The sequence below is a fragment of the Archocentrus centrarchus genome, unplaced genomic scaffold (genome assembly GCF_007364275.1).
Source record: "Archocentrus centrarchus isolate MPI-CPG fArcCen1 unplaced genomic scaffold, fArcCen1 scaffold_54_ctg1, whole genome shotgun sequence".
Lineage (NCBI taxonomy): Eukaryota > Metazoa > Chordata > Actinopteri > Cichliformes > Cichlidae > Archocentrus > Archocentrus centrarchus.
The window spans coordinates 1,275,035-1,297,902 of record NW_022060276.1 but is presented as its reverse complement, the minus strand read 5'-3'; the positions used below and the strand labels follow the sequence as shown (position 1 = coordinate 1,297,902).

Here is a 22,868-nt window from a genome sequence, read left to right as displayed (position 1 = left end):
GCCATATCGAAGCACAAAGACGTTCTCTGCAGGAAGTGCTGGCCTGGTAGCAACACACAACACAACGCAGAGCTCTAACAATCACTGAGTCTCACTGGTGTCAGCACAAAGACAACATATCAAACACTGAAGCTGAAAAAGGGGTTTCTCCTTTATGTTCTCATTTTGATGATGTAACCATCAGGTTTACCTCTGTGCTGCACCTCAACAACACTGCAGGAACGGAGGAGACCAACAGTTACTTATTAATCTGTGCTTCATGTGTGACTATTCAGGGCCTCCTTTCTTTGGGGAACAGGTGTGCGGGCAGACTGACCCTCACACCACTGCAACTTCTACCAGCCTTCATCCACAGCACTGCCAGGTACCCTGGGACAGGCTGCTCCAAAGCCTTCATCTTCATGCTGATGATGAGCTGGTGGTCCCTCTCCGGTTTGGACACTGTGCCGGTGGGTTCTGTTCTTTCTATGCTGGGAGCCATCAGTGCTGTTTTTTACCCTTTCAACCCTTTTTATGTAAAACAGATGATTAGGGCTCAGTGGGCTTCCCACTAACCACACATCCACACAGCGCTCTGCTCCATAAACTTTATCTCACTTCCACACGGAAGCACCAGTCTAACACGCCTGTCTTTGGACTGTGGGAGGAAACTGGAATACCCGGAGGAACCCACCCAGGCACAGGGAGAACATGCTGAACCAGGAAGCTTCTTGTTGTGAGGCGACAGTGCTATTAACCCAAATATATATAAAACCAAACATTAATAAAATGTTGGACTGTCTGAAGACTTTCACACCCAGTGAGATTTCCCACGATGTGCCTCTCTGCAACGTCGTGTTGCTGGAATCACATTTACAAAATACACATTAAAAATGCTGCAGTTTGTTTCACAGCAGTTTTGCATCATTTTGATGAGATGTGGACTTGAAATGGCCCGCCAATCACTGGAAGGTGTTTATTACATTTTCCATAATGTCAGAACAAACGCGGCTCAGATGGCAGTTACATCCAAAGAAACCGTTCAGCACAAAGCTGAACTCCACACTCCACGTCCTAACCTCACATCAACACATTCAAAGCATCAATAACACAGGAAACCAAAGCACGGTGTCACAGGAAGCACAGTGTCTCAGTGAGGTGGGGGCCACAGTGGGCTTTGGCATCCATTCTCTGAGTGTCCAGATCTGTGCTGGAGAGATGGACCATCAAAGAGTCCCTCACCTGCTGTTTGGATGATGTAGTGCAGAGCACTGTAACACGCTGTCCAACACCTCCCACAGCTGTCCATGTGAGCTGAGAGCCTGGAGCCCACGACTGATGCATTCAGTGAGCGCTCGTGTCCTACGGAGGGAGCCACAGAGCCGCCTCCAGCCTGCACGGCAGCACACCCACAGCGCTGCTCCTCAAGTCTGGAGCAGAGTGGGTGCAGCCTCAGTGTGGCTGCACCCACTCTGCTGGAGCTGGGTGCAGTACTTCAGCGGGACGTCCAGACCGACCACGGGACCGACCACACTGAGCCATGACAACACGTAGTTCACTGGCCTGCTCACACACACACACACACACACACACACACACACACACACACACACACACAGGAAGCAACATTGTCAAATACAGTCATGGAGAAAAGAAAGTTTACATATCAGGACATAATAACAATGACCTGCATTAAGTCATCACTGATTATAAACTGAGCCAAATGCAGAAGCAGCTTTAAATCCTGAGTGCATGACTCAGCAGCCTGTGGAAGCTCCTGAAGCAGCAATAAAGTAGCCGAGTGGTTTTCCTTTATGACCATCAGTCGCTCACAGTGCTGTGGAGGACTTCAGGCCCACTCTGCATGCACGGCTCTCCTGAGGTCTCGCCACATCAGGCTGAGGTCAGGACTTTGACCCTTTCAGCCTCTCTGCTGTACATCTGTCCTGCTGGTGACCCAGTCTGGGCCAAGCTTCAGCAGATGGCCTTACAGGTGCCTCCAGAATACTGTGATATACTGCAGGTGCCCAGGTATGGGGCTATTATTGTAGCAAACCTATCTGTGTGTGACTACCTCAATCTGCATGTGTGTATTTGGATCTGTGTGTGTAATCAGATTTGTAAATATTAATGGTAGGAAAGTGGACTCACTGAGGGGACTGAGGCTGTGAGGTTTTCACTGGTGTGCCTGAAGATGACACTTTTACAGACCCTCTGAACCAGGATTCAGATACGATTAGAAACGTGCCACAGAGCCCTGACAAACGTTCATGTTCATGTAAGCTGTGCTGGGACAGGGTTCGAGCAGAAGTTGTTCACAGCCCGGTGGACTCGGAGGACCGGGTGGGTCTCCCCGGCTATTCAAAGACCGCTTGTTAGTGCTAATAGCCGTGCCCACTTGCTAACTGTGGTGATAACAAACCGGTAAAATGTTCAGCCCGGCGCAGCGCCAGGTGATCAACCGCTGGCTACAAGAGCAGAGCGCCTCCAGCCTAATAAACATCAAACACATTGAGCGGGATGACCACGCTGCCTCCTGCAGCTTCCTGTTTCACAGAGGTGTGGCTCAGCGATCCTACCTGTGCTGTTCCTGAGGTCCCTGCAGCACAGGCCTCAGGAACTCCTCGGTTCTGCAGGGGTGGAGCATAAAGAAAGGCTGACCCAGCAGAGGATGTTCCTGGCACACAGACACAATAACTCAGTGGACGTTCACAGAGGAGGATGATGATGAAGCTGAGACTGCTCTTACCTGCTGAGTGATTGTATTCAAAGGGCTGTTCTGAAGGCGATGTTTGAAGTTTGGATGAACAGAACCCCACACCTCCTCTAAAGTCAGGCTCCGCCCCTCTGACAAACAAGGCAACACAAACATCTCAGAGGCGCGGCTGACGTCTGATCAGCTACAGACTGTCACAGTGCTGTGTCTACACCACATGAAGCAGGAGCCTACCTGAGCTGCACCCCATAAAGGTTTGGATTTAGTTCTGGGACCTCCAGGACAGCCCCTGCAGCACTGTTATAACTGCAGCTGTGCAGAGTGTGCTGGTATTTCAGGCTGCTACGAGCGCTTTAATAAAGTGCATCCTTTACTTTTCCTAACACAGAAGCTCAGACCATCCATAAAAACAATCAGAATCTACTGTTTAATTTTTCTGATTCACGGCTCCCCTTCTCTTATGTGACCACCCTCACTCGTCACTGTTGGGGGGGTCTGGACCATCTTACTGATCTATTGCTGACTATAGTTTTCATTCTTCGTCACCTTGATTCTGCTTAGTTGCTGTTTGTGTTTGTCACATCCAAGTTTAACCAATCAGCTCCACCCGTGTGCCTGATTTAGACAAAACGCTGAGCCCCTTCAGAGAGCTGAAAGCAGCTCGTGGGGAAAGTTCCTGCAGTCAAACAGCTCATATCATGTTGGTGCTGAGTGGCAGTAAAAGAATCCGGGGGGGCTGTGTAACTAACCCAGAGTGAAGGCTCTGAAATACAGCACAGGAGCACTGTAGCTGCAGGAGTACAGGACGTGATACTCGTACTGAAGCACGCGGCTGCTGCCTTCAGACAGCGTACACACGGCATCATCGTCTTCATCGGTGCCGTCAGCATGAAAACAGGCAGCAAGAACAGGCTGTGGAGCAGGAGACATGCAGTCATGTTCAGCAGAGGCACAGCTGGGACATGAAGTGTGCTACAGCATTAAAGTTTCACCTGTCTGCTTTGCTCTCGCTGCGGTTCAAGGATGGAGTGGGTGGAAACACGTGACTCTGAGTCTGAAGCCGCTCCCTTCTGTTTGAGTGCTGGGCTTGAGTCAGCTACAACTGACCTGAGAACAGTCTTCTTGAGGTAGCCCTCTTCTGACCCCTGAACCAAAATCAGAAATTTCCTTTAAGCACCTTCAGCAGCCACACAGGTTGAGGCTGCTCCATGTGGAGCAGGAGAACCTCCTCACCTGGACCTGCTCCCAGCTCCAACCATCTCTCAGCTGCTCCGACTGCTGCAGGAGGAGCTGACAGCAGCAGCGGAAAGCCTGTTCATCCAGTGCACACCTGCTCATTTCTGCAGAGGACACACACACACACACACACACACACACACACACTTATTTGATACTGACTGTAAGTTCAGCTTTACTGAAATGGTTTGCGAGTGTGTCTGCAGAGTTAGCAGCTGTGTTAGCAGCTGCTAACACAGCTGCTAACTCTGCAGCTGCACAGCGGTGTCACGTGAGTACCTTCTGAAACTGCCGCCTGGCTCCAGTTACCTTAACTGGGGAGAGCCGTCACTCAAACCTCCACTGAGTCCAAGTCCGGAAAGCTGGAGATCCGGGTGTGGGGGGGTCTGGCATCAGTGAAGCCACTGCTTCAGAAACACCAATTCTGAGAAAAACACTTTCATGCAACTCACTGCTGGACGACGGAAGCTTTGGCCTCGGAGGACTTCCGCATCATGTGACCACTGGCTACATGACGCTTCATACGTACGTGTTCGTCATCCGACGCGTTTGTGCTGCCGCCATATTGCAGCGGGGTCGTGTATAGAGAATGCCAGACTTCTGTGCCGCTGTCGGCTGCGCTCACCAGAGGAACGCCAGCACCAAGCAGCAGGGGATCACTTTCCACAGGTGAGACACATCACTGTTGGAGCGGACTCCGTCAGAGCTGCTCCGCCGCTGCGTCATTCACACGCTCAGGCACGCGACAGACGCATGCGCTGTGTGAGTGTAGAGTCCTGACCGTTTTCTGTCATGGCGCCTGTGAGCGGCCCAGACTTTAATTTATTTTCTTAATTTTTCTTCATAAGCATGCAGAAAGTCTGCGGGACTGCAGCTGCATTCAAACGAGAGCAGTGACGTGCAGGGCCAAATAAAAGAATACATAAATAATGACAGTATTGGAGGTTGAGATCAAATAAAACAGTCTGACATTCCAGAATATTATATAATATATATATATAAAGGTATATTTGTTGCAGTTTCACGTATTTCCCTGACTACTGTGTATCAGTGAATAACACTGATGAGGAGAAGTGTCATACTGCAGGTGAAGGGCGCTGATGTTCTTCATATACAGGTGCTGGTCATAAAATTTGTATATGAAGAAAAAGTTGATTTATTTCAGTAATTCCATTCAAAAAGTCAAACTTATGTATTATATTCATTCATTACACACAGACTGATATATTTCAAATGTTTGTTTCTTTTAATTTTGATGATTATAACTGACAACTAATGAAAACCCCAAATTCAGTCTCAGAAAATTAGAATATTGTGAAAAGGTTCAATATTGAAGACACCTAGTGCCACACTCTAATCAGCTAATTAACTCAAACACCTGCAAAGGCCTTTAAATTGTCCCTCAGTCTAGTTCTGTAGGCTACACAATCATGGGGAAGACTGCTGAGTGACAGTTGTCCAAAAGACGACCTTTCACACCTCGCACAAGGAGGGCGAGACACAAAGGTCATTGGTAAAGAGGCTGCTGTTCACAGAGCTCTGTGTCCAAGCACATTAATAGAGAGGAGAAGGGAAGGAAAAGACGTGGTAGAAAAAAGTGTACAACAACAGGGATAACTGCACTCTGGAGAGGATTGTGGAACAAACCCATTCAAAAATGTGGGGAGATTCACAGAGAGTGGACTGCAGCTGGAGTCAGAGCTTCAAGAACCACCGTATGCAGCCATGGTTTCAGCTGTCACAGTCCTCGTGTCGAGCCACTCTTGAACAGAGACGGCGTCAGAAGCGTCTCGCCTGGGCTAAAGACAAAAAGGACTGGACTGCTGCTGAGTGCTCCAAAGTTATGTTCTCTGATCAAAGTCAATGTTGCATTTCCTTTGGAAATCAAGGTCCCAGAGTCTGGAGGAAGAGAGGAGAGGCACAGAGTCCACGCTGGCTGAGGTCCAGTGTAAAGTTTCCACAGTCAGTGATGGTTTGGGGTGCAGTGTCATCTGCTGGTGTTGGTCCACTGTGTTTTCTGAGGTCAAAGGTCAACGCGGCCATCTACCAGGAAGTTTTAGAGCACTTCATGCTTCCTGCTGCTGACCAACTTTATGGAGATGCAGATTTCATTTTCCAACAGGACTTGGCACCTGCACACAGTGCCAAAGCTGCCAGTACCTGCTTTAAGGACCATGGTATCCCTGTTCGTAGCCCTTTAACGCCGGGCGATCGCTGCTGAAGCGCCTGTTACTTGCCCTCAATAGCGGCGAACAGCTGATTGAGACGTGGCGTATCAGCTCGGAGTCGGCTGATCAAAGGAACGTTGATCAGTTGGTGTATTACCGTAACTCTGCAACAGTTTGTCCTATCGAAAAAACGGTTCCTGAAAGCCCAGAAATTGCACGTCACAGCCATATAGGGGTATTACGGTATTTGTTGCCGGAAGTCCGCGAACAGCGGCACTTTTGAAGTATGTTGTGTCACGGGGGACACATTTGGTGTTAAAGGGTTTTAATTGGCCAGCAAACTGCCCTGACCTTTAACCCCATAGAAGATCTATGGGCTATTGTAAAGAGGACAACGTGATACGCCAGACTCAACAATTCAGAAGAGCTGAAGGCCACTATCAGAGCAACCTGGGCTCTCATAACACCTGAGCAGTGCCACAGACTGATGGACTCCATGCCACGCTGCATTACTGCAGTAATCCAGGCAAAAGGAGCCCCAACTGAGTACTGAGTGCAGTACATGCTCATACTTTTCATGTTCATACTTTTCAGTTGGCCAACATTTCTAAAAATCCTTTTTTTGTACTGGTCTGAAGTAATATTCTAATTTTCTGAGACACTGAATTTGGGGTTTTCATTAGTTGTCAGTAATAATCATCAAAATGAAAACAAACATTTGAAATATATCAGTCTGTATGTAATGAATGAATATAATATACAAGTTCAACTTTTTCATCATATTCTAATTTTATGACCAGCACCTGTATATGAAGATGATCCTGACCAGCGTCCTTTCAAAGCTGTCCTCATCAGGAGGATCTGTCAGGTCTCTGTGCTGGGAGTTAGAGGGGTGAGACGGCTGCTGGGTCTCAGGGTCCCGGCCGCAGCAGCTGGATAAAAGCTGAGGATGAAACTGAACTCCTTTCATTGGCCGTCTCGTATCTTTACAGCAGTTATTGAGGTTATTATAGTTTTGTCACCGACCTTCCTTCTGGTCTCTCTTGAATCCTCATGAAAACACTTCAGCTCTTCCTGTTACAGCTCTGCTGTGCTCTGCAGCTGGCTGATGGACCAACAACAGCACAATGAAGAGTAGCCCACGGACTGGCTGTACCGCACACTCATACACTGCCTCCATCAACAACAGACACACTCTGCAAGTAGACTGAGTTGGTGCTACGCCCACTCAAGCATAAACTGTAGCTGGTGTTGTGTCAGTGCTGCTTTGCTAATGTGCTCATTCCTGCAGTGGTTTGCAGCTCCTTGGATGGTGGCACAGGTCTTATGGGCTGCTGAGGGCCCTCTGCAAACTGTTAGTCAGGCTGTCACAATGGATCCTCCACAGTCTGTGATCAGCAACACTGAAATAATGGACGAAAGCGATTGCAAATGCATTTATTTGATTATTATAGCACCATGTGGGAATAAGCTCACACCACCAGCACGCCTTTGACCACTTTTCTGTTAGAATCACCAGGTTTGATGGTACCAACGTGTCACAGGGTCGCACTTCATGGGGGTGCAGGGATGTGACATAACAGCGTCTCACAGCATACCCAGCATCTCTGGGTATGTTTTCCCTTCCAAAACTCTTCATTGTAATATTGCTGAGTGTGTCTTTGGTGGTGAACGGAACTATTGCTGCAGCAGCGCCTCCTCCTCTGACAACTAAGGAGAGCCGAAGGAGGAAGGACGAGGTCCACGTTTTCCCCACAAACTACGTTATATCAGACTCAGCTGAGATATCCATGATTCACTCAGTCATCACACAATGAATATACAGTTTAAATGCATATCAAACCATCTGAGACAGTAAAATCCAAGGTAGATGCTGAGAACTGAATCAATCAGGGGACCCGTGCAGCCCGTTTCCCCACAGCAGAGTCTGACATCCGGCAGCATGAAGGAAGTGTGCTGCTCCGTGCCGCTCCGCTCCGTGTTTTTGGGTTGTATGGAAGTCGAGTGGCCCTCAGTAAACTCTTTCCTGATGTGTTTGTAGGCTCAGTTGATCATTTCAGATCTTATTAAGGGGAACATTAATTCTAAGAGCCAGAAAAGAGAATTCTGAATATGCTGGTTGGCTAACAGCTCGTAGTCAATCAGCGTGCAGTCCTCGGGTTCTCTGGCGGGTCCACTGTTTGCTCGCCACACCACAGTGGGGGGACTCCCTGACCAGTGGGTGACGTCACAAAGGTCCATCTTTGATCATGTGTGTGATGTGGCTGTGTGTGCTGAATCAGCAGTCATATCATTAAATGAGAAAAGCTGAGGATGGTTATTTAAAGGCATGTCTTATTGCATGTTACCTGTTTTCCTCCACATGAATAAAAGCACTGAAACTGCAGCACTGCTGAAGCTCGAAGGAAGCAGACCTGAAGCAGAAAGTCTGCAGCATGATGTTTCCTCACACTCTGCTTTTCTCTGCAGGTTCCCAAAGGACAAAGTTAAAAGGCAGTTATGGAAAGTGGCGCTGAGGAGAAGGGACTTCTCGCCCAGTGAGCGCTCTGTGGTCTGCAGCTGCCACTTCCAGGCAGAGGACTTCGACAGGACTGGACAGACGACCCGTATCAGGGAGGGGGCCATCCCATCAGTTTTTGGATTTACGAGGCCTCGTGGCAAGGTCAGTGACACTGACGGGTGGTTTTTATATAAAGAATCCCAAGTTTCAGAGAAGCCCTGTTAAACTGAGAGAAGTCTGCACTGAGAGAAACTCTGCTGTACTTTGCAGGCAGCTTGTAGAGGCAGAACAAGCAGGACCTCCCAGAAAGCTGCAGAAGAACCCCTGCAGGTTCAGGTCCATGTCACACCAGAGCCCACAGAGTCTGTGAGTGACACAGCTGCTACTCAAGCATACTTTCTGGGCTTCCATTAATGAGAGTAATGTTAAGCTTCATTCAGGTCTAATATTTTTCAGGACCATCGGTACGCCCTAGACCCGGCTAACGTGAAAAAGCGGTTAAATGAGGCTCAGGAGGAGTTGGAGAAGTTGCGCCGGAACTTAAGAAATGCAAAGGACCGAGAAAGAAGGCACAAGAAGACCGTGAAGAGTGTGCTGGAGGATTTGAAGCACAAACACGTGCTCTCAGAGGAACTGCAGCAAAGACTGGGTGATATTCTGCTTGGCTGAACTCTTCACTGGCCTGAGGTCAGATTTGATGGTGAAATTATAAAAACACAGTGGCTCCAACACCACATCAGTTAGATCTTTCTGATTACAGTATTATTGTAAATGTTCAAAATGTAATCCATAACACAACAGTTTAAAAACATCATAACAATCAGAGTGATGATTATTGAAACAAGCAGCAGATTCAGCCTGGAAGGCCTCAGACCTCACTGTGCTGTTTGTGCTGGCAGCCACTAGGTGGGAGCAGATAGCACGTCAGAACTGAGTAGAAACCCCATTAGAGCACGGCAGAAGGTGACCAGTAGCCCAGCTCACCATCACAACAACCTGTGTGAGGTCAGAGCTGTGCGGGTTTCACACAGAGAAACGTTTACCTCCCTCTGAGCCGAGTCGCTGCCCTCCTGGGACCCACAGTGTGGCTTACAGTCGGTTTTCATCATTGCCTACATGAAGCACCGCGTGGTTCACACCAGCACACGCCGATGGTGCAACAGCTCCACTCACTGGAGGCTCCACGTCACAGCCGTGACACATCCTGAAGGTGGAGCCATATGTGACCCACGCTGCAGTACATGGCAAGGAAAATCAGAGATGTATGAATACTGGAGTGAGATTTGTGCTCAAAGCAGGGGTCACCACACCGAGTACACCAAGTACACCATACAGCATCAGTTAATACTGTCACAGTGCAGCCACAACATTCATTTGCCATTTAGAAGGACTAAATGATGTGTGAACCATTAAAGTGAAGTTTGAAAGTGATCGGTATTTTATAACCGAACATGGCAGTGGCTGTTATTCATGCAGTTACCCTGTCCTGCAGCAGGACCCTCATTGGCTGATGCAGTGATCATAAAGCACAGTGTGAAAATATGGAACCATTTAAATGTTGTTTTCATGTGGAGAAGCTGAGCATGGAGAGACACACGGACCACACGCTCCTCATTAAAGCAGCTGACCTGCATGTGTAGTTGACTGGAGACTGGACGAATTCTGTATTTCATAACATTTATCAATGAGTGCAGCCCCTGCTGCAAACACACTTCAGCCTGATTATCCTGTCCAAAAATAAAGAGTAACGATGAAGAGTTCAGTTTTCTCTCACTGCTTCCTTCAGGTTCAGAGAGACGCCGGCTGCAACACAAACTGCTGCTGTCACTGATCAGCTCGCTGTAACGACCTGCTGTTAAACCTTGGGCCTGGCAGTTACATGGCTGCTACCCACCTGAACATTGATGCAGACCTGAGAGCAAACCACCTGTGGCTCTCAGGCCAATGCGACCTGCCACTTAGTGAATGAAATGACCAACTTAACAGCATTAAAAAGCATCCCTGCAGCAGTAAGGCTTAAAGTGAGAGTATGGCTGCTTTGACTGACGGACGTGTCCACACAGGTAGCTGTAGGCTGATTGCTGCCTGCCAGGTCCCGGCTCCCCCCGACTGTGTGCTGCTGTTCCTGCTTCAGAGCATTTTAATGGAGTTACCTGACAAATAGTCTGGCGTGTTGTGAGGTACAGCCCATCCAAGAAGTCTCTGCTTCAGTTATGGCATGTAAAACTGCAGTATGTTGGCACTAATTTGTATCTATTTCTGTCTGTCTGGATGCAGCTTGCTAATCATGCTTGCTAGCATTAGCTGATAACTTAGCACTTCACCTTCTTGCCTAAATAAAGTCAATTCTGGCTCCAAGAAACCAATATGGTGACAGTCAAATCATGTTGAGGCTTCAAAAAGTGGACTCCAAAAACTAGTGTGCTACATCACACCATCTTTTATATACAGTCTATGCAGGTGTGCCTAAACTGCTCAGGAACAGCTCACAGCATGACACCATGACATGGACCTGCTCTGAGCCTCAGTGTCCAAAGCCCTAAACCACAGGACCCAGAGGCTCTGCTGTCTTTTTTTTTTTTTTGGCTTTTCGTGACAGTGGAGAGAGACAGGAAATGGGGGAAAGATACAGGGGAAGACACGCGGGCAAATTGGCGACGGGCCGGGACACGAACCCACGCCTCAACATGTGTATGTGGTCGCCGGCTTCACCACTAAGCCACCCAGGCGCCCGAGGCTCTGCTGGTCTATGGTCTGAGAGCAGCACAAACATGACCTATGCAGTATGAGGCATTGATTTTTAAGGCCTAATATTTTTAGGTAGTCTTGCAGACACGATATGCCTAAAGTCATGATGTGTTTTCCTGTGCATAAACCTACATTACTGAACATTAATGACCTGTCCTTTCTTTAACCAGAGGCTTTGGTCGGTTGTTAAACATGATGTGTCCACAGCACTTTAATGTCAGTGTTTGTGCGCTGAGCCTTTCTGACCTTTGACCTCTGAGCACTCACTCTCCATATCATGTCCTGAGGCATACTTCTGTTTGTCTTTAAAAACATCAGCTTTTCTACAGCTGTATCATTGAGTCAAACTGATGATTGTAATATTGTAATAATCTTCACTTCAAAATCAGTTTATTTGTAGCACCAACTCAGTGTTTGGACTGAGGAGGAGCTGCTGTTCAGCAGAGAACACTTAAAAACAAGAGATGGCAAAAGAAGACATTTATTGAACTAATGCAAAAGGAACGAAACAGGTTTGTTCTTCCCTCGATCAGGCAAATCAAACAGTTTCCACATCAAAAACACGGTCGACACAAACTCTGAAACAGTCGCTCAGTTCACACACTGCTGTTAGAGGGTTTTTGTTCCCATCTTTTAGAACACATAAACCTTTAGGCAGAGAAAAAACTGGAACCCAACACATTGGCCTTTTAAAATCAAATATATACATTTTTCTTACAGCATTTACACATGGAATGAAAAACAAAGCCAGTACCACTGTGGAGCCTGCTGTCAAAGGAAGAAAAACACGCATCATGGAGACCAAAGTGAAAATGGAAGGTGCTGTTGCTGCTGCCGCACCGTTATCGGTTGATTAATGCTGAGGGAGAAGCAGCGGGGTTTGCCGGATACCAGAAGGGATGCTGGGAAGACCTGGGGTGAATGAAGGGTCGGGAACATGCGAGCGGAGCCCTGAGCCCAGCCTCAGGACGGGGCTCTGGTCTTCCTCCCAGCTGGCTTCACTTCACGTTCATGTGTCTGATTTTGGATCAGAGGATGCAGTAAACGTGCTGCAGCTCATGCTCACGAGCACCAGCATCACTGCCACTGACCAATCACATTAGAGTGATGTCATAACTGAGCTGGGGGCGGAGTTGTTTCTCTTAGATGCTGCTATCTTCATCTCCCATCTGGCTTTGTTTTCTAAGTTGAATGTGAGTGTGGGGCGGAGCCTATTGTGACCCCAGGACACTGCAGGCCTGTGTTATCAGGTCGTGAATCATAAGGCAGCCGTGGCCCTCAGCATGTCCTGGTTTACTGTTAAACATCATTTACCAAAGAAATATGCTGTCTTCACTAAAACTGAGACCATAAACACAGCAGGAAAAGTTTTACTGAGCTCATCAATAAACTGAGAAGTAGGTTCATTTTCTCACTCATTGATATGGATATGAAAGCATGGTTCTGTATGCAGTCGGACGTGTTTAACAGAAGGTTTTAGTCACCTTGGCTTCAGTTTTCAAACCTGGAGGCTGCCTCCAGCTTTTATCATTTTTACCCATTACCTGCTAAAGCTGGCTGGGTACTGCTGCCTAACACGGGCCTGTGTGAGACTCCATGTGCTGTGCTGAGGCTGTTCCATGAGTTTAACTCTGATAAGGATTCCTTCAAATGTTCTCAGAGCACTAGTTTGGATTGTTGGTGAGATTAAAACAGCCAAAGGTCCAGTGCGCTGACAGCAGGGTGTGGTCAGCAGACTCGCTGCCTGCTGCAGGGGGCGACACACAGCTAATTACATGCTGTCTTTAACAGCCAGCTGAAATGGCAGCCAAAGGCACAGAGCCATGAGTTTTTGTGCTTTATGAGGAAAACGCTGTTTTCAAGAGCTTGATGTGTGGTTTCTCGGGGTGTTGAGATCATCTCAGAGATTCAGCTTGAATCCATAGCTATACTGTGCAAGCCACGTTAGCCACTCTGAGTGATAACGAGCACAGTGACTGTGATCCCTGCTACAGCTCACTAACAGCTTGCTCAGTGAACATGGGGCTGTGTGCTACATGTTGGCTGTTGGTCCTCTTTGTGAGTGTCCAGGATGGAGAGAAGTGAGAGTGTTGGTGTTGGTGTGAGAGCACAGCAGAAACCGAGGCCTGCAGTCCAGCTGGCTTTGACTGGACGAGCTTCTCTGTCATGAAAGCTTCTCACTGTTTCTCTACATGTACGTGTCATTCAAATGTGAACAAAATCACATGTACATTCACATATGGCTGCATCGATCTCCCTACTCCTGCATTAATGTGTGACAAAGGTGCCAGAGGAAGACAACAGGATCAAGTATAAAACCTTTAATATTGGAAACATCTGGCCTTGGCAGCAGCTGTCTGTCCAGAAGGTGAAACGTTTGTTTTCACGCACATGCAGCTACACCTGCAGAGGGCTTCATCTGGCCCATCTCCAGTGCAGACAGTGCACCTGATTTAACACTGGTAGAAGCTTCTCAAACTGTGTTCTGAGGTAGTTTGAGCAGCCAGGTGTTGATCAGGTTTGGTTTACTTTATAAAGAGTTGAACTAAAACGTGGCCCATCGCACCCCCTTTTCCCGATACACGTTAATGTTCCAGCTGTTTATGCTTCCGTAACACCAGGACCAGCTGCAGTGTGCTGTGCAGGGCAGTGAAGTAAAGCCAGCAGGTTTGTTGGTCTCACCTTTGCAGACCTGTAGATGAGGTAAAGGGAGGTGGGGGGGCAGATGGACCTGCTAACTGAGGCACTGCATTCACACCCATATGGCTTCAGGCCTTCAGACAGATGTGAAGGGTGGAGGCTGAACTCAGTGATCCAGCCTCCTTCATTATTAGGGAACACACACACACACACACACACACACACACACACACACACACACACACACACAGACACAGACTTTCCTCCTCGGAGCGATGGAGAATCCCTCTGTGATGCAGCAGCACTGCTGTGTGTGTGTGTCTGTGTGTGTGTGGCTGCAGGGTGCAGTCAGCAGAAGCAACACTTAAATCCTGGGTGGATTTGGAGAAAACACTTACATAGAACATGATTCACCTTCTTATACTGCAGTACTCTTAATATTGCTTTGAGTGCAGGTTTTTTGGACCTGCTGATACATGATGACTTGTTTTGGAAGGAGAGTTTTGGTGTCCTGCAGCTTCACTGACGTTCTCATCAGGTTTCTGCTGTTTAACCCTTTGAACTGTGGGTAAGTGCACAGGTGTGACCTGAGGTTTGGTTTGTTTGGCTCTGTTTCCCACTGACACCCACAGAGACTGTGGTGATTCATTTCTTTAACACGTTTGGTGATGTCACCCTGCATCAGAGTGCAGCCAGAAATTCCCTTCAGCAGCTTGGCAGACTCATGAATGAATGTGTTTGTTACCAGAATTATTCAGTGGTAGGACTGGCTGTCTGATTGAGGATAGGCTCCTGTCCCCTGTTAAAACTGGGCTCTTGGGTGCCGGTTTGGCTCCCTGGGTCAGCAGGTGTCCCTGTGCCCTATGGCTAATGCAGCGGCCCAGGTTTGAGTCCAACCTGTGGCCCTTTGCTCTGTCTTCCCCTGCTCTCTCCCTCTTTCCTGCCTCCTCTTCACAGCTGCAGTATCAAATAAGGTTGAATTATCCAATAAACTGTGGAATATGATGAGAGCGTCCACTCCCCAAAACGTCTGAGAGGCAGTGAAAGGAGTATATGCAGCGCAGAGTGCTGCACCCAGCCACATGCATCAGGGCGTGCTAGGGGAGTCCAGGGTCATGCCCTTTAGGGAAATGTGGCAAAAAAAAAAGAAAGAAAAGATGTAATTTGATGGAATCTGGGGGCATTTTTATAGCCTGCTCTCTGGCATGGCCAAGCCTTGCCTTCTCTCTCTTTTGTCTGCTTTTGCTCTTCTTTGGATCTCACGAATGTTCTCACTCTGGCACAGCACCGGGCTCATGGAGTCATACAGGACATCATTTCTGCCAAACAAGCCAGCTCCTATTATTTCTTGAGCCTGCATAGGTCTCCACCTTCATCCAAGATGACCTGGAGTCCAGGACGTCCCTCATCATGCTGGAGCTCCACCTGAGGGCCATGACAGAACCACAAAGACCATCTTGCAGAGAGTTGGGTCTGTGGTGGGCCACATTGTTACAAATCATTCCTGCAATCATGGAGGAAGTTTAACTGGCTGAAATTTCATCTGCCAATCAGGTGCTGTGTTACAAATCATGCTGCTTGTCAACACTGCACTACTGTAACAGCTACCATGAAGCCTAATTTATGCTTTGTGTCCGTTTGCGTATGTACTTCCCTACGGAAAATACAGGGAGAGGCATTTTCTCCCAGCACTAACATGCTCCCATGCAGTCCTGCAAAATCCCAACTGCAGGTTGCTGGATGTGGATGACACTGTGCGCCGGCTGAATGCTGATTGAACAGTGGGCCGGAACAGGGAAGGGAACAGCAGTGGAGTTCAGCAGGACGCCCAAAGAAAACAATTCAGTATGAAAAGCTCTGTTTTCATTGTTTTCACACTCTGTGTCACTTCCACTGTTAGAACTGTGTGTTACTCCTCTCCACGGCCCCAGGCTGCTTGTACCACATGCTTGGTACACGGCCTCCACTTATGCTGCGTTTGTATGACAGCGATTGCAGGAGCCTAAAATGAACCAAGTGCAAACACAGCTCATTCAAACAGCATTAAAACGGTCAGGTGTAAAAGAAGAAAGCAGTATTAATGATCCAAAATAATCCCCCTATGCTCTCTGTCTTCTTGTCCCCCCCCAGCCCCCAGCAGATGACCCCCCCCCCTCCCTGAGCCTGGTTCTGCTGGAGGTTTCTTCCTGTTAAAGGGAGTTTTTCCTTCCCACTGTCACCAAGTGCTGCTCATAGGGGGTCATTTGATTGTTGGGGTTTTCTCTAGAAAACTGTGTAATACTGTAGGGTTATTATCTTGGTGCTATATAAATAAACCTGAACTGAATAATCCATTACCCTTTAACAAATGTCCTCTAACGACATCTCACCACAAGACACCAAAACTCTACCATGAAATGTTGTGTTGGCTGACGTGGCAGCTTAATGATGAATTTCATAACAAAGGCCAAACACGGCCCATCGGTGTGATAATATGATAGACCCGGATAAATATGCTCAGAGATTACATTTGACTTTATCCGTTCATGTTCCCGGTTCCTTCATCAACACACACTCCAAGGTCTTCATTCAGCCGTTCTAAAACCTCGTTTACCACCGCGGGGATCTCAGTTAGTATTGATGACTTCAGCACTAATTCCTGTGAGGTCATCAGTACATGCTTTAACAGTCACCTCCAGCCAATACGGGCTCAGCTCACAGTTCAGTCGTCGGGTTTGCAGGGCGACCTTTTACAAGCTTTGTTTAACAGCAGCATCAACAGTGAGCACAGGCCGATCTTACAGTGGACATTTGGACTTGTCACTGCAGGACAGCACAGACAGCGGCGCCATTACACTGAACAGTGCTAACTTATGGTAACAACTGCTCTTTTAAAAGGATTGTCACGTTTTATTTGAAATGCATGTGCTGCTCAGCTGTAGGAAATAGCAGCAGGCCCTTTGCTAACTGGACTCTTCCTGTTCTGAGCAGGTCTGAGGAGTAATGCAAGGCAGAATTTAGCATTTGAAGCCACAGATATAAAAACTGTTTGCTGAGCACTTCACAGAAGTGCTACCACAAGTGTCCCATCAGTCTGACAACATGCTTTAGCATGAAGCTCCGTGGGCTGCATTCAGACAAATCCTGTGTAAACGGTTCAGACTGAGGTGAACACTCTGAATCCACACACACTGACCGTGTTTCTTCCATATTATGTATACAGCTACTATGACTACTAGCTCCAACTAGTAAAGTTTCATTTTGATGCTGGGGGGTCGAGGGTCAGGGTTTTCTTTAATTTGACATCTGTGTGCATATTTGTGTCTGTTTCTTAGTGTCCCAGTGGGAAAACACATCCAAAGTATGTGTAATGAGTAAGAAGGGTAAATGGCACTGAGCCTGTATTAAACCATTTCTGTGCTAGCTGAAGACCATTAACCTGCTGCTAGGTTTTGTTTTTTTATTAACCAAAGAAGTTGGTGAGGAGACATGATATTCATCTACTTACTACTACTATGACCGCTGCCTGTTTCCTCCTGAGGCCCCTGAAAGGGCAGAGAGTGGACTGATTTCAGCTGAGAGCAGAGGCGTGGGCGATGATCAGGGGTGTCGGAGGCTACACTTTAAAGGAATGGCCATCACACCGATGTCTGACAAGTCCAAATGTCCTCTGTGAGAAAGCTCTTGAATGCTTTCTAGTGAGATGGCCACGTTAGGGGTCCTTGGACAGATGTAGTGCATTTTACTGAACGTTCCTGCTGCTGAAGCAACAGTTCAGACAGTGTCTACAGAGAAACAGGAACTCCACAGGAACACTGTATTCTGTTCTTGGTGTTCTCCTTGTTCTAAACTTTGGAGGGCTGCATTCTTTGTCTTCATCTCTTCAATAATCTTGAGACATTATTTTGTTTTCTTACCTCGATTAGACCTGTCAGACCTTTCCTTCCTTCCATTCGCTCACTCAGCTCCACAGCTGAAAACAGTTCAGTCCTTCATCCGTGAGAAGCGTTACCTTCATTCAGAGGTTAGGACAGTTTGTCTTTAGTTGTACCTCCACTGCAGCAACAATTCTAAACATGGGACACTTTGTGTGTCTCTCTTGCCTGCTTAATGCTATATAGCCATTTAATGACCCTTGCATTTCGCTCCACAGCTGAAATGCCATATGGCACACGCTCCCCTGCCTCCTCCTCTTCGTCCTCACCCTCATCCCCGTCTGACAGACCATCGTTGGAAGATCGCCGAGAACGGTCACAGTCAGAGGAAATCATAGAAGCTGATCTGAAATTCAAGCTGACAATATCTGAGTTGGCCCGTGCAAAATTCTCTGGACCGACTGCCTCCAGCTCCTCGGGGTCAAGGCCGCAGTAGTTAAAAAAGCGTTCGACGTCAGCTCCAGCCCGGGCGTAACGGTCTGACAGGTCGGATTTAGATCGGTGTAGTGAGGAGCGACGAGCCACTGATGAACCGGGCTCCAGCTCCAGGTTGGGATCTGCAGACATATTTGAAGGGTCTCCAAGATCACAAGGTAGTGACTGAGGGGTGGTGTTGTCACAGGGTGAGGGGGATGGGGTTGGACGAGGGGGAGGCAGTGACAAGGAAAGTGCTGGAGGTGGGAGGGAGGCAGGTTTGGGTTTTGGAGGGAGGGGTGGAGCTGAGGAGCTACTGGATCGGGCTGTACGGAGTGGCTTGCCGTTGCACAGTCGCAGGAGGTCGGAAGATGAGTGGGAGGTAAGCAGAGGTGGCAGCGGGGAGCGGGAACGGTCCATAACTCGTTCTTCACCTCCTCTCTCATCCAGAACTCGTCTGCTAAGGTTCAGGTTTCCTCCCTGTTGTGGACTGCGACGCCCCCCGCTGTTGATCGGGGGGACCTTCAGTGAATGGGAGAAGGATCGGAGGGAGTGAGAGGTGCTGGGACTGGGAGCTGAGTCGGGCGGTTGTTCATTAAGGGTCATTGTAGAGCGATAGGTTAACGGCATCCTAGGAGCAGAAAACAGAAAGCTGAATCCACAGAGTCCACCACAAACACACAAAACAGCCACAGCTAAAATTTGGATATAGATTAACTTATGAATTGTGAGAACTTTAGTCAGGATTTTATTTCTAAGTGTTTTTATTCATCTTTAAAAAAACAATGCCATTGAAATGTTGTTTATCAACCCATTTTTCATGGAGTTCCAAACACGTCCACTCAGCACTGTGTTTGACTTTGGTACCAGAGAAATATGTATTTAACACAGCAGTAACACAAACTGATATTAGAGCGACTGTCACTACTGCCAGCAGTCCTGATCCTGTTCATTACATTCATGTAAACCAGTGCTTCTCAAATCCAGGCCTTGTGGCCCAGCGTCCTGCACCTTTTAGATGTGTCTCTGCTTCAACACACCTGAGTCACATATAGAAGTCATTAGCAGGACTCTGGAGAACTTGTCTGCATACTGAGGAGGTGATTCAGCCATTTGAATCAGGTGTGTTGGATCAGGGACACATCTAAAACCTGCAGGACACCGGCTCTCGAGGCCTGGAGTTGAGGATCACGGATGTAAACTAACAAAAACAACTTCCCATGACTGGCCAGTAGGCGGCAGTGTACGGGATGAAGAGTCTACTGTGAGGGGTGGCTGTAGTTCACGAGGTAGAGCAGGTCACCTACTGATCGGAAGGTCAATTCCTGGCTGCTCCAGGCTACATGCCAGCATATCCTTGGGTAAGATACTGAACCCCAAGTTGCTCTCCGATGCAACCGTTGGAGTGTGAATGTTAGACAATGTTAAAGCACTTAGTTTAGTTAATCATGGAAGTAAACATGTTGTGTAAGCGCTTTGAGTGCTCAGACAGAGTAGAAAAGCGCTATAGAAGAACTAGTCCATTTACCACGTGCAGCTCCAACAACAAAACACAAAAGAACAGCTTCTTTAGTGTGCACTCTGCACTGCTCATAGTGTCATTTTACAAACACTAACCAACTGTCCAAGTGCGACGATGGAAAACATGGGGCCAGATTTGCTATTGATCTGCTCCAGCACAACCCCCCCCCTTCATATGTTCACAACCAGAGCTGGGATTTGCTGAAGTGGTGCAGCGACAACAAGCACACCCCCATGCACAGCCCTCTTAGGATCCCACCATGGTGTTTGCATTGCAGCACCTTGACTGGTTTCATTCTGTTATAGATTTGTTGCTGTGTTTGGTATCATTCAGACTCATTCACTAATATTTGCTTACAAATTTTAGGATTCTTGAAATGTGTGCAGCAGCCTGTTTTGTTCTTACAGCTGTGCATGTGTCAATCAGGATCAGTCGAAGCCAACGAGCTGGTGGAGTCTGCATACTGTCTGCATGCTGCCACACCACCATTCCTCCCTGTGAGGAAATGTGTTTACCTCCAGGTGAGGTGGAGAAGGAGGTGATGATGTTGTAAAAAAGACGTCTGCAAAGCTGAGGGGGAAAAGCAGGAAAAATTTTGACTGAATCTGAAAAAATGAGGTCATAGACTGGAGTGATGACGCAGCAAAGCTCAGGCTGAAGGAACAGAGGGTCTGAAGATCATTTCTGTCAGCACAACATGAGAAACTCCCTGCAATGAGTCTCCATCATCCATGGAGCCAAGAAACAGCTTATAAGACATGTAGCAAAGATGGAAGATGATATAAAATGAGAAAGAATATTGCAAATGTTTTATTTAAGAGGTTAAAGTCAACAGCTTTTCATCTGCATACAGTACCAGTGTCCAAACCTTTGACTGGTGCTGTACAAATGAAGATTTACATTGTTTAAAAGTTTTATTCTGACTCTGAGATAAGCTGTTCCCGCCATCAGCTGGAGCAGCTGGCTGAGGAGAGGACGGTCCGGGTTTCTCTGCTCAGGCTGCTGTAATAAGTGACCTGATCAGTGAAAGAAAATGAATGGATGGAATTCTGAGTGTTTTTTGGCTCATGATGTTTTAAATCACCTCATCCTCCCTCACCCTCAACACCGGATCCCCCCCAGGGCTGTGTGCTCAGCCCTCTGCTGTACTCGCTGTACACCCACGACATCATAAAGTTTGCTGACGACACGGCTGCTGTGGGACTGAGCTCCCACAATGAAGAGACAGCCTACAGGAGAGAGGTCTCCTGGTGCCGGGAGAACCACCTTCTGCTCAACGTCAGCAAAACAAAGGAACTGATTGTGGACTTCAGCAGGAAGCAGCAGAGGGACTACCATCCACTTCTCATTAGCAGACACCTTCAAGTACCTGGGAGTGACCATCTCACAGGACCTGTCCTGGACTCATCACATAAACATCACTGTGAAGAAGGCCAGACAGCGTCTCTACCTCCTCAGGCGGCTGAGAGACTTCAAGCTCCCACTCAAGGTGCTCAGGAACTTTTACACCTGCACCATCGAGAGCATCATGCGTGGGAGCATCACCACCTGGATGGGAAACTGCACCAAGCAGGACTTCATGGCCCTAAAAAGGGTGGTTCGTTCAGCTGAACGGACCATCAGAACCACCCTCCCCAACCTGCAGGACATTTACACCAAGCAGTGCAGGCTGAGGGCCATGAAGATCCTAAAACAGCCCAGCCACCCCGGACACTCTCTCTTCTCCCTGCTCCCATCAGGCCGGCGTTACCGCTGCCTGAGGACTAAGACTGAAAGGTTGAAGAAGAGTTTTTACCCACAAGCCATCCGTCTGCTCAACTCTGAGCCCTAACTGGACCATTATTGCACAATGTAAATGATTCTGCTGGATATATCACACAGCTGCAATAACACGCTCTGGTGTAAATTCCACTTTGACTAGAATTTAATGTTTTTACCTATTTATATATTTTATTTTGTGTGCTGTGATGTGTGAATCACTGGCAGACACAAAAATACATTTTGCTGTGCACTGTACTGTGTATAACTGTGACAAATCCAACTTATAACCAAAAGGCAATACTGCTGCTAATAATGATCAGAAATAATAATCATCATCATCATCGGCCAGACCTTCACACATGGTCACGTCTAAATCTGTTAGTAAAGTGCAAACAATTCAGCGACAAACGTATTGATAAATAGCTGATCAGTAAATGAGGGTCATGGTTGATGACCCGGCCTCAGCTGTCAGACAGACGGCCTCACATGACTCTAGGACACACAGGTATGCAGAGGAGTTCACGTCCTGATCCCACAGTCCATCTGCTCCCCTCTTTGGGCCTGTCTGTCCAAAGGACACTGGGCCTCATTTGCTAACAGTGCACTGATCATGTGTACAAACATTTCACATACAAGGCAGTTATGTATCAATATTTTTGGAGCTGAAGTTTTTTGTGCTTTATGAACAAATTTTGAAGTGACTGTGCGCACAAACCACATGAAGGCCTGGCTGAATACACAAATGTTTAGAGTCAATACTTCTACTACAAGTAATAATAATTACATTTGGTCATTATTTATAGTTTTCCAAAACACCATGAGCCACCTTTTTCATTGCAGTGAGTTTATCACCTCAGACTAACAGATCCTTTTTGTCCTGTTTTCTTCTTTTCTTCTAGTCTGTTCGTCCTTTTTCACATCAGATTTGGCATCCACACTTTGTCAGCAGTGACTGAGAACCTCTGATATTCAGTCAGAGCCTCAGTTTAGTTTTTGTTTCTTTAACCCGTCATCGCTGTGGAAAGCTGCGCCTATTCCAGCTTCCTCTTTGGAAGCGGCTTCAGTGGTCGACGATTGATCCCCAGCTCCTACATTTCATGTGTCGAAGCATCCTTGGGCACGACAGTGAACATCCATCAGAGTGTGTGTGTGTGTGTGTGTGTGTGTGTGTGTGTGTGTGTGTGAGAGACACTTGTAGAAAGTGTCCTGTCAGTACTGTCAGCACTCTGTCTCTGCTGCAGGCGTGTCCTCATAGAGGCGTGGCCGTCTG

The 22,868-nt window shown here is 47.6% G+C and overlaps 3 protein-coding genes across 5 annotated transcripts in view; 1 reads left to right on the top strand and 2 right to left on the bottom strand.

Moving 5' to 3' along the window:
- Positions 1-924: 924 nt before the first annotated feature.
- Positions 925-4,383, bottom strand: atg10 (ATG10 autophagy related 10 homolog (S. cerevisiae)). 3 transcript variants are annotated; one of them, XM_030725367.1, is made up of 8 exons: positions 4,211-4,353; positions 3,929-4,035; positions 3,688-3,840; positions 3,445-3,607; positions 2,729-2,826; positions 2,559-2,656; positions 1,468-1,542; positions 925-1,422 (listed from the first exon to the last, which is right to left on the bottom strand). In XM_030725367.1, exons 2-8 carry the CDS (start codon positions 4,031-4,033, stop codon positions 1,404-1,406), a joined length of 711 nt encoding a protein of 236 aa, XP_030581227.1. In that variant the 5' UTR covers positions 4,034-4,035; positions 4,211-4,353; the 3' UTR covers positions 925-1,403. The 3 variants fall into 3 exon arrangements, with proteins under 3 accessions (XP_030581227.1, XP_030581226.1, XP_030581225.1); XM_030725366.1 differs by having other exon boundaries at positions 925-1,542; positions 4,241-4,383; XM_030725365.1 differs by having other exon boundaries at positions 925-1,542.
- An 89-nt stretch (positions 4,384-4,472) lies between these two features.
- On the top strand, positions 4,473-22,682 carry LOC115777461 (THAP domain-containing protein 2-like). Its single transcript, XM_030725368.1, has 5 exons — positions 4,473-4,600; positions 8,569-8,761; positions 8,870-8,965; positions 9,056-9,286; positions 22,498-22,682. The coding sequence occupies exons 1-4, from the start codon at positions 4,521-4,523 to the stop codon at positions 9,266-9,268; spliced, it is 582 nt and encodes a 193-aa protein (XP_030581228.1). The 5' UTR covers positions 4,473-4,520; the 3' UTR covers positions 9,269-9,286; positions 22,498-22,682.
- The window catches only part of fam110b (family with sequence similarity 110 member B), an 81,254-nt gene continuing 76,238 nt past the window's right edge, over positions 17,853-22,868 (bottom strand). Inside the window, exon 5 of the mRNA XM_030725364.1 lies at positions 17,853-18,946. Coding sequence (XP_030581224.1) covers positions 18,037-18,946 — 910 coding nt within the window. The 3' untranslated portion in view covers positions 17,853-18,036. The remainder of the gene's footprint in view (positions 18,947-22,868) is intronic.

Bases quoted from the DNA above. Each gene is read 5' to 3' on its own strand.
- atg10 (XM_030725366.1), bottom strand. From the start codon at position 4,033: ATGAGCAGGTGTGCACTGGATGAACAGGCTTTCCGCTGCTGCTGTCAG. The intron at 3,841-3,928 runs GTGAGGAGGTTC...ATTTTGGTTCAG, and splicing joins GGAGCTGGGAGCAGGTCCAG to GGGTCAGAAGAGGGCTACCT. The intron at 3,608-3,687 runs GTGAAACTTTAA...CCTGCTCCACAG, and splicing joins AGCGAGAGCAAAGCAGACAG to CCTGTTCTTGCTGCCTGTTT.
- LOC115777461 (XM_030725368.1), top strand. From the start codon at position 4,521: ATGCCAGACTTCTGTGCCGCTGTCGGCTGCGCTCACCAGAGGAACGCC. The intron at 8,762-8,869 runs GTCAGTGACACT...TGTACTTTGCAG, and splicing joins TTACGAGGCCTCGTGGCAAG to GCAGCTTGTAGAGGCAGAAC. The intron at 8,966-9,055 runs GTGAGTGACACA...AATATTTTTCAG, and splicing joins CACCAGAGCCCACAGAGTCT to GACCATCGGTACGCCCTAGA.